The 13,106-nt window shown below is 46.1% G+C and overlaps 1 protein-coding gene across 1 annotated transcript in view; it reads right to left on the bottom strand.

Moving 5' to 3' along the window:
- Positions 1-7,584: 7,584 nt before the first annotated feature.
- The window catches only part of NFAM1 (NFAT activating protein with ITAM motif 1), a 14,460-nt gene continuing 8,938 nt past the window's right edge, over positions 7,585-13,106 (bottom strand). The window contains exons 5-6 of the mRNA XM_010281698.1: positions 10,341-10,427; positions 7,585-7,644 (exon numbers count right to left, since the gene is read on the bottom strand). Coding sequence (XP_010280000.1) covers positions 7,585-7,644; positions 10,341-10,427 — 147 coding nt within the window. The remainder of the gene's footprint in view (positions 7,645-10,340; positions 10,428-13,106) is intronic.

The following is a 13,106-nucleotide window of genomic DNA, read 5'->3' as shown; positions in this document are numbered from 1 at the left end:
ATTTTTCCCTTTTAACAGTGTGATTTTCTTGAGAGGTCACTGGCTCATCATCTGGTAAAGACAGTGGTGATAGCACATGTGTATTTTAATACTGTCACCATAACGTTCCCTCAGATTACACAGACCTTTGGGTCTATGTCCTGGACAGCACTTACCTCTCCCAAGAAGTCTGTGGCACCCAGATACAGCAGTTAATTGGAATGAAAAAAATCAGAGGCTTTATTATTCCTTAGTTAGAGGGACGAGATCAAGATAAGTTCTTTTTCTCACATAGGAAAGCCAACTTGCACTTGTACCTGTAACACCTTTACATCACGCTGTGCCATCATATATTCTGGCCTGCCTGTCAGACTGAAAAGGGGACATGACAGTATAATATGTTCCTCCCAAGCAAGAGCTGATAGACTGTGTTGCTGCTCATCCTGGATGTGCCACACATACATTGCTGGGGGTGGGGAGAAGAGAAAAAAAAACAAATCCCAAACAATTTTATAAATGTTCTATAAGGGGGTTGAATGTCTTTTCTTATTTGGTCTTTATTTTTTTAACAACACCCCTTAGGAAGGCATGTGCAGCAATAATTATCAGTCCAGCCATACACAAAGCACACAAAGGTATAGTCCCCCATAACTGTTGACGTTAAATGGCCTTTCTCTACATAGAAATGTCACGACCTTCATGAAGGGAACTTTTCTGCTTATTTATTTAAATGAAAAACATAGCCTAACGTGCACGAGCATACAGCAAATAAAAGTGTACTAACATTTGGGTTTGTGATAGTCTTGTAGTGAACTGCTGAAGCATATGCTAAAACTAATTCACCACACACCCCTAGTTTATCATGAACCTCTGACTGTTTCACTTGCACTCTGCCTAATGGCCCATCTTTCTCAGGACAACATATGTTACAAACCTCTCTGCAATTTCATGCTCTTACCTTGCAGGCTATGTTTAAAGGGGGAAAAAAGGTGTTTTCTCCTGTCTTTTAAACATACCTCTTGCCTAAGTGCTAGGATAGGCACTGTCAGCTCTGAAAATTCAAGATTAATCAAGCAATTAAGAATTGATATCTAGTGACTTATCATGACTGGAATTGAGAGATGATGCATTCATTTCATCTCTGCTAGAACTCAAAATAGCTAACCTGATTTTTATGGACAGCAAGATTATTTTAAATATTTTGAGGAGGAGAAGAAGCAGCATTACAGCTCCTTTTATTGAACTGATTTCTTCAAAACCCCCATCTGCGTTTCGCATGTTCCTTAGCAAAGGGCTGGTCTGCACAGAGGGCCATGCCAGAAGAGGTGCTGTACTTCAGATTCACACCCTGCCTTAACCTGAATGAGTCCGAAAGCATACAGAAATCCCGAGAGAGCAAAAGCTGAGCTGAAGTTTTACTTTCTCTTCCCCGTGTGCTAGCGCAGTGCAGCCCTGCTTGAATAAACAACCCAACCGAGCAGGAATTACATCACCTCAAAACTGTGGTTTCCTTTAAACATTAAAAAGAATGGCGAGCATTTCCATTCACGTAATTATCGGCATTATCACCTCTCCTCACACCTCCTTCTTATCCAGCGTCTAACTGTTGGGATGGTGGGGACTTCCCTGCCTCCCACGCGAGCAGAGACAGCCTTTGCGACTCAGCTGCAGCCATTTGCTCTTCCTTGCCTAAACCCTCTCGACAAGCTCATGAACTTCTTCAGCAGTCAGGAAGACTTTATGGAGTGGACGGGCAGCAACTCATCACATTCCCTCCATAAACATTTATTTGGGGAATTACAACATACATAATTGGTCTTTCTATGGTAATTTGGCTCTTAGGAGCTTTCCTTACTGCCAAAATGGTGGATACCTCTATAAAAGAGAGCAGTGACTTCTCCTGCAGCTCTGCTACCTCAGCAAACAGACCTTGGCCAGGCAGACATGAGCTTGATCGAAACCTGCATGAGAAATCAAAAATGAAAAGCAAAGTGCTGCAGAAACCGGTGATGGTGACTCAGGAAGAAACTTCCTTTTTTTTCCTAAGCTCAACAGCTCCTGTTTACCCAGCTACTGGCTCCTACCTGGACAACCTGATACAAATAAGAACCTAGGAACCTGAATTTTGTTCCCAACTTCACCTCTGACTATCTGCAGTTTTGGAAAAGTCATTTAACCTCCCGAGTCTCCATTTTTCCATGTATGAAGATGAAACATCATACTGAGTCTTGCAAAGACTTTTGAAATATTTAATTTTAATGGCATGTGTTAGTGCCAAAAGCACCGTTAGCAGCATTATGGGGCTAATTCCCTCACAAGGGAAGGGAGGGAAGCTCACTGTGGTACAGGTATTTCAGGTACAATTATTACCCCTGGAAGTGCTCAGATATCATTACATAAAATTGTAGGCAGACCAATCTTTCAGATGGGATAGAAACCAGAGGCCCTGACTGGTTATTAAAAGATGTAACATTTTGAAGAAGCCCGTATGTTAGCTTTTCCATCTTCACCCTGTTCCAATTTGGTTAATTACATTCTGACTCCTTAAAGCAGGGTGGCTGACCTGCCTGGCCCTACCAGCTGTATATCTAAATCTTCATGTGGCCCAGAGCAATGCAACACAACCCACAGATTTCAAGGAGCTGAAGGAAAAGAGGAGCTCCAGGAGAGGTTCATCGGCTGGTGAGGAGAAGGGCTCCCTCCCAGAACGGGGCAGTGCCAGTGTGTGGGCTGTGGCAGCCCTCCCCTCCTGCCTAAACGTCCCTCACCTCAGGAGCTGACAGCCTGGCCTCCTGCATCACTTCTCACAGGAAGTTGCCTGGTACTGTCAAAGCGCCATCATGCTTTGTCCCCAGGCGGCTGTGACCTTGCAGCACTGGTGCTGTGAACCTTTGCAGCTCCACAGCTTGTAAAGCAGGTTGGCAGCTTAAAGGCCTGGTTATTAATAGTGAAGTACCTAGTAACATACTAGTTACTAATAGTAACTTGCATTTCTATTTTATCAATAACTAAGAACAACATTTTATCCCAGACAGTAAGTGCAGACTGGTTTGCTCTAGAATCAAGCAAAAGAAGACATTGAAGGTGCACATTCTCCTCTTCCCTTGGAGATCAGGTAGTTACTGGTGCTCTCTGACCTTCTCCTTTTTTATTTATAAATTCTTGATGATACTTCACTATGGACAGCAAATCTTGACCATCACAGAATCCCAAAACACAGATAGAGCGATATCTGAGCCTTCATCAGCTTCCTGAACAGCAAAGAAGAGGAGCAGCATATGCTGCAAAGGATTTTTTCACCATTGATACACAGTAAATTTTCCCAAACTCAAGATAAGTTGCCATTTCCAAACGGTGAATGAAAGTGGTGGCAGCTCCAAGCAGCCGCCAACGTCTGGACAATTTTACATTTCAGATGCCAGCCTGACCCAATGTCAGGCTATCAGCAGCCACTCACCTGTCCCTCACATGGGCAGCACTGTGCCAAGATGCTGGTATCTGAGGAAGCGATTGCTCCAGACTTCATGGATGCAAAGGAGTGGAACCTGTCCTGTCCCCATCTCTTCACAGGTGCTGGTGGCACCTGGGCTATGGCGCAGAGCTGTGAGGGATGCCAGAGGCAACAACCTCGGGGGCAGAAGACAGTCATGGCTGGGGATGTTCTGCATGGCTGTAAGAGCCCACCTCAGGGAGTCTGTGGTCTGGGGCTACTAGGGGAGCTGGCAGGGGGATGTGGGCAGGCAGGGGACAGGAAAGGGAGCAGAGAGGACCTAGGGCACCATCTGGTGGCTTCACGCACTGCCTTCCCTAAATCCCTGTCTCACTGGGTCACAGCATTGCATGACCAAGGGCTGAAGAAACACCAGGTCTTTCCAAGGGACAGCCCAGAAGGAAGAAGAGACCCCTGCCCTTGGTCCAGACTCTCACATCCTCAGGGTACCTCTGGGTGGGACAAACCAGAACAGTAATAACCATTTCATTTGGGTGATGGTCAGTCAAGCACCTCCCTTGATAAAGAACCAGCCCTAGCTGGGTCTTTAGACACTATGCCCTACAGATGATGGACAGTAGCAGCACTTCTGAGAAGGAAAAAGAAAAGAAGACAGAAGCAATGAAGGAGGACACTTTGGACTACACCTTGGACATACATTTCATTGTCATTATCCATCACAACAGGGTCTTTCTTGTCTACAGATAAAGGCAAAATATAGTTGGCATGTTTCATACAACAGAACAGTACCCATGCAAGAGGTTCTCTGCAGAAAAGGATGAAACCAACAAGACAATGAACTGCTCAAGTGCATCCAGTTTTTTGCTGTCTCAAACTAGGATTTGCTGTAAAGCATTATGAAGGGGTTGTTTTAAAGGGACTATATGGCCTCAGTGTCACCAACACCCTTTGCAGCAATGCCAGCTAAGACAACACAGTGAGATGATCACAGTGAGAGACTGCATCTCTCAGGACCAAGGGCTCATGCCTGGTGGACAGGGCAAAGGATCCTAGTGCTAACACGGCACCTCCTTCAGAAGGCAGGCACTGCATTTCCACCTCATACCACTGCTTACTTTGACAATGGGTCTCCACTTCCTTGAAATCCAGTCAATACAAAGGGATAATTCAACACCTGGGAATCAAAGATTATGCCACCGTAACCTGAGGGCATGCTCTGTGGGTAAGAGCGCTGTGGTGGGGGAAGCAAGTGGAGCTGTGGCCCTTAGGGTCACAGTTTTAAAGAGGAATCCATTCTCAACATTCATTTTAAAGCAAAACTTGTAAACACAACAAAACAGTTATCACCTCTCAACTTTGTGGAGCTGGGGAAGCTGATCCTTAATTTTCCTTTTTTTTCCAATTGCTCAACAGAGCAATTAAAAATGAACTCCTTTCCTCTTGTTAGTAATACTAATTTTCTGCATCTATTCTCATAGGCCATACAGCCAGGTAGGACAAAAAGATCAAATGACTGCCTTTTTTGTGAACAAATCTCTGCCACAGAGTAGCTATACCAATATTATATAAATTATATTTCCTAGTCTCTCCTACCTGTGCCTGAAGGCATTTCCTCATACCTCCTTGGAAAATTCCATACCATTTAAAAACACCCCTGTTCTCACAGTCTTCTGCTTTATACCTTTCTCTGTCACACACCCTGATGCTACTGTGGCTGCCCATGGCACACGATGCTAAAGAAGAGATATTAGCTTGTGGCTACATAGCTTCAAAACTTCCTTTTTCTCATGCAGCAGTCTTTTACCCTTGCAGGGCCAATCCAAAGCCCATTGAAATCAACACAGCGACTCCCCCCGACTTTGGCAAGCTTTGGTGCACAGCCCAAATCCCCAGACTTGGCAGTGCTGCTTGGAAATTTTTACTTTTTCACTTAATTGATCAGAACCTGGTGTGATTCTTCCACTGCTTTAGCACTGACTGTTCTAGAATAGCCTTTTCTATTCCAAATACCATTCTTGCTCTCATGTTTCATTTTATACAGCTTCAGCTACTTAATATATAGAATTGTTCAGGCATAAATGTAAGAAACACACTATTTTAAAAGGTAACAGAAAGAGAAGACAAATCAATTCACTGCAACATGAGATCCTTGCCAGGAAATTTCCAGTAGCACTCAGTATTTTTAGCATTAAAAAATTTAAAAAGCAAAACACAAAAACTAAGCAGCATTATTTTGAAAGTTTTCACTTTTCATCTAATACACCAACTTCTGCTGAATATTTTATTGCCATTCTGCAACATATTTATAATTCATCTCATCATTTCTTCAAATTTTTTAAGGAGAGGAATTGTTATACCTGTGCAATCCTCTGTAAATTCTTCTGTGAACACAAATGTTTTCTGGTCATATTAGTAAATGCTAAAATTGTTGACTTCAAAAATATTTATTTATAATTGTCACAGTCACTTAACAAATGGCAAATGGGTCTAATAAGCCACGCTGTCTATTCATTGCTCTTTCTGAAATGAATTCCTCAACACTGGGAAGAGAAAAATCATTTTCCTGTGGTTAAAGAAAGTCCAAATTGCATGTTTGAAATCTCTTCTAATAAAAAGAGCAAAGCAATAAGCGGATTATCTCTTTAAACATAGTATAGGAAGGCTGGAGGCCCCGGAGACATTTTCCATAGCCTCTATCTCTGATGCATAGCAACATTATCTTCAACTAGAGAGGGTCCTATGACCCTGGAGCTCAATTTTAATTTGATCTTCTTCTTTAAAGAGGTTTCTATGATTCCTCTCAAATTATGCGGCATATTCTTATTTTGGGTTGGTTTTGTTTGGTTGTTATTTTGTTGTTGGTTTTTAATCCAAGATAAAACAGCTTCAGCTTTTTGATCCACTGGTTTGATTGCGTTATATGGATATTTAATGTAACCTATTCCATATCAGAACTAGAATATGCATCAGCACAAATGGTAGGCAAGTTCCAGCTGACAGGAGAGAGAAGAGCTTGCGTAGAAAATTCACCTCTAGGGCCTCCCTCCAACTTAGACCAGTTCTAAGTTTCAGAACTGGTCTACCCGGCCAAATAATGTATGAGGGCAGGGATAAAGGAGCCTTACACCCTTGTTGGGAAACACTGGCCAGCTGAAACAAAGGCAAACCTATTGATTTTTGTGGGGCAGAGGTACCACGCCTGCTTGCACAGAGGCTCAAAATCTCAAGCAATAACAATGCCCATTGCCAAGAAGAACAGGAAATTGGGGAGCTCAGCTCAGACTTCTCTGGGCTGGAACCTGTCCCCAGACCCGCTTGGTTTATGCAGCCCCAGCAAGGGAGTTTCCTCGGGTTCCCACCTCCTTGTTCCTCTTCCTTGTTCTGGAAAGGGCACTGCCACCGAGACATGTTGCCAGGCAGGGATATTTTCTCTGTTTTCCTTTTCTGCATCTTTATCTCTGTCTGTGCATCCAGTCCTTACCGTATACTGCTGATATTGCTGAAGGGAAATCATTTACTTGGAGGCACTGATTTGAGTCGACTGAGTATGGTCACAGCAGGCATCTGTGACTACTTGATGGGATTAGCAGATTATGAGAAAGCATGTTTCACTGTGGGGTTCCTGAGAAAGGAAAAATAGGCAGGTGGATGCTTGGATCTTGGTTAAACTATGCATGAAGGCCTGATGGCCATGTCAGGAGAGCTGTAGGCACAGGATCAGATGGGCTGCTGCAGGTCAGGATTGGAAGATCAAGCCAGCAAGCAGGGAGGTCTCTGGATTGTCCTATCATTTACAGAGGATCAAGATTTAACTATTTATTTCAGCCAGACCAGATGAGAGAAACCTGCACAGATCCCATCTGCACCAATTCTAGGATATGAGGCAGTGCTTGACAAAAGCAGCTTTTCTTTTGCATCAAATGGCTTTGTTGCAAAATAGCTTTGCTGCATCAATACAGACTGAGCCCCAGTGGGATTTGAACAGATGCATTCTGTTGTTAATGAAGGGCAGTTTAGAAGGAGCCAGGGGTTCACAAGTCCCTCCTGGTTGTGCCCTGAAGTCGCTGTGGATCTCTGCAGAGAACTGGGGATGTAAGAGAGTAGTTCTGCTGTGCAGAAGGATGTCTGGTCCACATAGGGTCAGATTTTCTCTGTTAGATATTCTCATACAATGTATCAGAGGATTCTTCTAGAGTTGCTTGCTTCTTAGGTGTCTGCAGAATGATGAAAAGGAGGAAAAAGAAATGGAGGAAAATTATTCAAAAGACGATGAATTAATTCTTAATAAGCAGACAATGACGTTTGTTCTGTTAGAAATGGCTATAAGCGATCCGCTGAAACGGAAGTCGCTACAGTGAGAAATGTTGCTCTGCCAGAGATGAACGTGACTAATCCAGCCCCAGGGATAAAGATGCCTCCTTCACTTGTCACTCTTCCCCCAAAAAGCTGTCAGACAGGGAGGGGAGGGAAAATTGGACTTGGTAAAAAAATGAATCACTTTGGATTCTGTGAAGGAGGAATTCCCTGACCTCCTCAATCCTGTTTCTTCAACAGTTGAGTCTATTCCTCACAACCATTCCTTGTGTAGACAAGGCGCTGACAGACTGATATTTTAAGCACTGTGTGGCACAGGCCTGCTGTAAGCAAGGTTACACAGCAAGTAGCTGAAATGCCACCGGGTGAATGAAGCCCTACCTACACTAGCATTTTCTCTGTTGCCACCACTGTAGAGAAACATTTTACAAAAGTGCTGAGTGCGGGCACCTCCAAAGCATGCGGCTTTAACCTCTTGCTACCCAAGCTGTCTAACAGTCCAGCACGACAGCATGCAAATGCTGTTGTTTCAGGGACTCTGCCCTGCTTCCCTTTACAGCTCCCCCTCTATGCACAGCATCCCGCAACGGCTGTCCTGGACACTCCGCAGTGGAGTCTTAGCCACCATTCAGCAATCCCAGCTCCCACTCGCAGGCCAAACTCACTGTCCCACAAGTCTCACTCTCAGGGAAAACATCCTGTTATATTCTGGCACAGCCCGCTGGAGAACAAGTGTCCCAGGCAGTCACAGCCCAGGATGACTGAGAAGGAAGCTGCTCAAGGTGCTTGCAACAGTAGTGGAAAGTGCAGTCAAATTCTCCTGCGCAGAGATCACGGGGCCCTGCCACTCGCACTTCCCTTCCTTCTGACCAGCACAAGAACTGAGGACACTTGGTGGTGTCTGTTCTTGGTGTAAGAGCTCATCCCATCCCCTTTCTTTGCTTTCTTCTCCTTTGTTTCTCCCATCTCTGCTTTGACATTTACCCAGCCTTGGCTGAGACTCCCAGTGCCAGATCCACTCATGCACTGATGCTCCTTTGCTCTTGCTTTGTTGCTTTGCTCCAGCTCTATTTTACAGACTCAGTGCCCCCCAAAGCAGCGGCTGAGTGGTGTGGGCCACACACAAGAAATTCAGTGCAGCCCAGACAGCTCCATGGTAAGGAAAAAACCCCACACATACTGCATCTCATCATCCAGACTGAAACATTTCAAAGGGGGCAACTGATAAAGGTATACAGAAGAATAAATAGGACAGGAAAGAGGGATTAGGACATACTGTGCTCCCTCTCCAACTAATTCAAAATGCAACAAGAACACAAAACCGGGGATGCTGTCTTTTTCCAGTACATATGATGGACTGGGGTATAAGACAGCCTATATAAAACCACCCATCCTTCCCCTCAATGATCAGATACCTGCCACTGCCTTTGCTACCACCAACCACTGTGGTGCCACAGCAATAACTGCAGGAGGCCAGTGGCCTTGGGACCAGACCACATGGCAAGTAGCTCTGACACAGAGAAGGCCACTTGATTTTAGACCACCTTTTCGTAAAAGGTGGTAGTTGTGAAAATGCTTCAGATACTGCAAAATACAGTCCTTCATGAAACAGAGGGATGGTGCCAATGGAAGCTGGTGCCATGCTCCACACTGCACAGGCAACCTGGGGAACTCTCCCCAACAGAACGTCAGTGGGAGGAAGCAGGAGACATTTTTCAGGAACATTTTCCAACGTTAGTAAGAGTGAATCTATTTTTTAAGAAGGTAAGAGGTCTGGAGGGGAAAAGAACAATGACGTTCTGAGGACAGGAGGGAAATGTTTCCTGGGGTGCCTGGTGATGCAAGTTTTGTCCCCATGAAACAGCTGATGCCTGCCAAAGGGAGGGTCGAGGCCTGTGTGGGCCTCTGGTCTCCTTCATGTGGTCCCCACAATTGATCTGCACTTGCACATTTGGAGTTGCAGCTACTTTCACTATGAGTGAATTTAGTTCCTTGCCTCTAACTCGTAACTCCCAACCCAGCAAGAAGATCTGACCTGAAAACGTACCCACACTGCCTTTTCCTGAGCCCTAGAGCTGCCAGAGACTGTATCAGCGCAGCCTCTGTTCAGACCATCTTAGCTTCTGCTACCATGAAATGGCTCTCAGGTGCTTAATGCCGGCCAGGGTCTGCCCCCATTGCACAGATTCCTGTACCCCAGAGGACTTCTCAGCTGCCTAAATAATCTGGAAAGGGCAATAGTGGGGACCAGCATCTGGCCAACTCTCCATGAATGTCTGTCCTGTTCAGAGGGAGCAACAAAGCCAAACCCCTCAATGCCTTTCAGCGTACGTCATACAGCAAAGCATCTGCATGAAACCAGGACTGCCAGAACTGGCAGAGTTGCAGGATCAAGGCTTCTGCCGGAAGAGGGAAGATAGGATACATGTGCAGCCCAGCTGGTGAGTGGATGCCACGTCCCGTTTTCCCCTTGGAGAAGGAGAAGAAGAGTGGAGACACTTACTGCCTGCTAGGGCCATGGTGACTCTGTGGGTTTTCTTCCCCCATGTGCTCAGTGCATAAGGGAACTCTCCAAGAACAGGGCCCCAGCCCTTACCTTCCCTGGAGGACTCTTTCTGGGTGACGGGTTGTTTGTGTTGTTCTCGAGGATAGAATAGACATCAACTTGCTGCAAATCCAAGCACTGCACAGGGAAGAGAGATGAGAGCAGGGGTTAAACAAATTACTTAGGTTTAAGACAACTAATTTCCCACTGGGTTGTTCCCCAACTCATGCCTGACATCTTTTAGGAACTCCTGCCATTTCCAAAATTTTGATGTTCCTGACCTGAACTTGGGCAATGTCGTGGTTTAGCCCCAGCCAGCAACCAAGCACCACGCAGCCGCTCGCTCACTCCCCCACGGTGGGACGGGGGAGAGAATCCACAGTGGGACGGGGGAGACAATCAGAAGAGTAAAAGTGAGGAAACTCATGGTTTGAGACAAAGACAGTTTAATAAGTAAAGCAAAAGCCGCGCACGCAAGCAAAGCAAAACAAGGAATTTGTTCACCACTCCCCATGGGCAGGCAGGTGTTCAGCCATCTCTAGGGAAGCAGGGCTCTGTCACGCGTAATGGTGTCCTGGTAAGACAGGTGCCATAACTCCGAATGTCCCTCCACCCCTTCCTTCTTCTTCGTCCCAGCTTTATATACTGAGCATGACGTTATATGGTAGGGAATATCTCTTTGGCCAGCCTGGGTCAGCTGTCCCAGCTGTATCCCCTCCCAGCTTCCCGTGCCCCCCCAGCCTGCTTGCTGCAGGCCAGCATGAGAAGCTGGACTGTCCTTGACTACTTAGCAACAACTCAAAACATCAGCACCTTATCAACATTTTTTCATCCCAAATCCAAAACATAGCCTCACGCTAGCTTCTATGAAGAAAATTAACTCTACCCTGGCTGAAACCAGGACAGGCAAAAAGAAAATCCTTTCCTCTTGAAATCTTTACAGTGCAGCTGCATCATCTTCCTTTTTCAGGCTCACAGAGATGGGCTTTGATGTTACCTACCCTGTGTAAGGCAGTGGAAAACAATGCCAATGCCCCTGCCCCCCTCTGCTCCAGATTGTCCCAGCATAAAGACCTCTCTGCCACATGAAAGGATATTGTGCACCATGGGTGCAGGTAACCAGCAGTGCTCTGCATTGCCCAAGACTGTTTAGATGCCTGACACCCACAAGCTCTTGCTCATGGTTATTCTGGGCACACAAGGGTGAGAAAAGAGTTGAGGCTGAGGTCCTGAAGCACAGGGACTGTTGAAAATGGTAAACCCTACATTAGGCATGATTTCTATTTATTTTCTGGGATTTTTTCCAAGCCAGAACTCTCCTTTCTTCTTAGAGTGAGCAAAAAATAATAAAAAAAAATCAATACACTCCCAGGCCCTCAAACATGTCTGTGGTCCCACACAGTTACATAGAGAAATACATGCCCTACATGTGTGTATGCACCCGTTGGTCCCCCAGGTAATCGTGTCACAAGAGATGCGTGTCAATTTGAGTGATGTTCCATATCTGCCTGAAGGATCAAACATAACAATCAGGAGGACTTTTCCATGTGTGTTTCAAGGATGACAGCAGGTTGCCAAGGTGGCTGTTTCTCTGGCAACAGGAAGATGGGAGGAGCTCCGACCGCAAGAGGGGCAGATGGTATTAGTGGAGAGACTGCAAAGGAGCAAGCCACCCTGCAAAACACAGCGAGGAGAACAAGCAAAACATGGGGGCTTGATTCTGGGGCTGCCAGTCACCTGAACCCCCATAATTTCATCTGGAGCTGCAAACACTCAGCATCTTTTGGGATCATGGCCAACAGGATGGTGGTTTGAACAGGACCAGGTGATAGAGGAGCAGCATTTGGGAAGAGGGCTTGGAACAAAAAGGCACTCAGACAGCAGCGGCCCACAGTGAACGGAGCACCACATGGCCCTCTCATTCCCACTCCTCCTCTGGGAACAGTCAAATCATTTCACCTGTCTGCTTCCCACTCCCAACAGCCCACTTGCCTACACAGACATTCCCAACTATGTGCACACAGAAAATCCCATTTCCCCATCCTCATTTTCAATTCTCTTTGTGATGCTCACAGTGAGGACTTCGTCCCATGTGCTGCACTCCCAGCAGCCTGGCTCTGTGTCCCCTTGGCAGGACAGGCAGCCTCTTTCACTGCTCTAGTCTGAAGCCACTCACAAGCAAGAAGGATCCTTTTGGTGTCTAGCCTCCAGAGAAGATTCCCTCTCTCGACAAGCTCTCTTCCCATGGAGGCTGTTGACAATTCTGGTCCTTTGTTGGCCAGTTGGAAAGCTGGTGTCTCCAACCACCATTTGCAAATTAATTACTTTTACTTGGTCACTGACCACCTGCTACTGTCACAGCAGAGGGACACAGGCCTCTCTCCTCCCCATTGGCAGATGCCTTCCTGTCCCTGAGCAGTCTCCTTGGCTCCCTCATCCTGGGAAAAGCTCCTGTGCTCTGGAACCCGTCTGTGCCGCAGAAGTTCTGTTTGCTGCTCAAAAAAGCTTGTTTGAAGTCTAAAGTGGATGAAGTGAGTCCATCAGTTGATTGTTTTTTCCAAGCTGCTCATTAACTAGGCAGCTAAGCTGGAAGGCAGAGGAAAATACAGGTTTGGGTCTGGGCAGTGCAGTGAGGCAGAGCAGCTCCAGAGCTGCAGGACGACAAAGAGGTGAAGGAACATCTGGCAGTGTCATAGGAACAAAGTGGGTGCCCAGCTGCCCTTTTGCTACCTGCTGCTTTTGACTGCGTATACCCACCCCCAGGGACCATGAGATAAATGGTGGCACCTGGTAGAGCCAGTGGGGAAGGCGTTTGCT

This window comes from Phaethon lepturus, unplaced genomic scaffold (assembly GCF_000687285.1).
Source record: "Phaethon lepturus isolate BGI_N335 unplaced genomic scaffold, ASM68728v1 scaffold40172, whole genome shotgun sequence".
NCBI lineage: Eukaryota > Metazoa > Chordata > Aves > Phaethontiformes > Phaethontidae > Phaethon > Phaethon lepturus.
The sequence above is the reverse complement of the archived record's forward strand: the minus strand, read 5'-3'. Positions and strand labels throughout refer to the sequence as shown.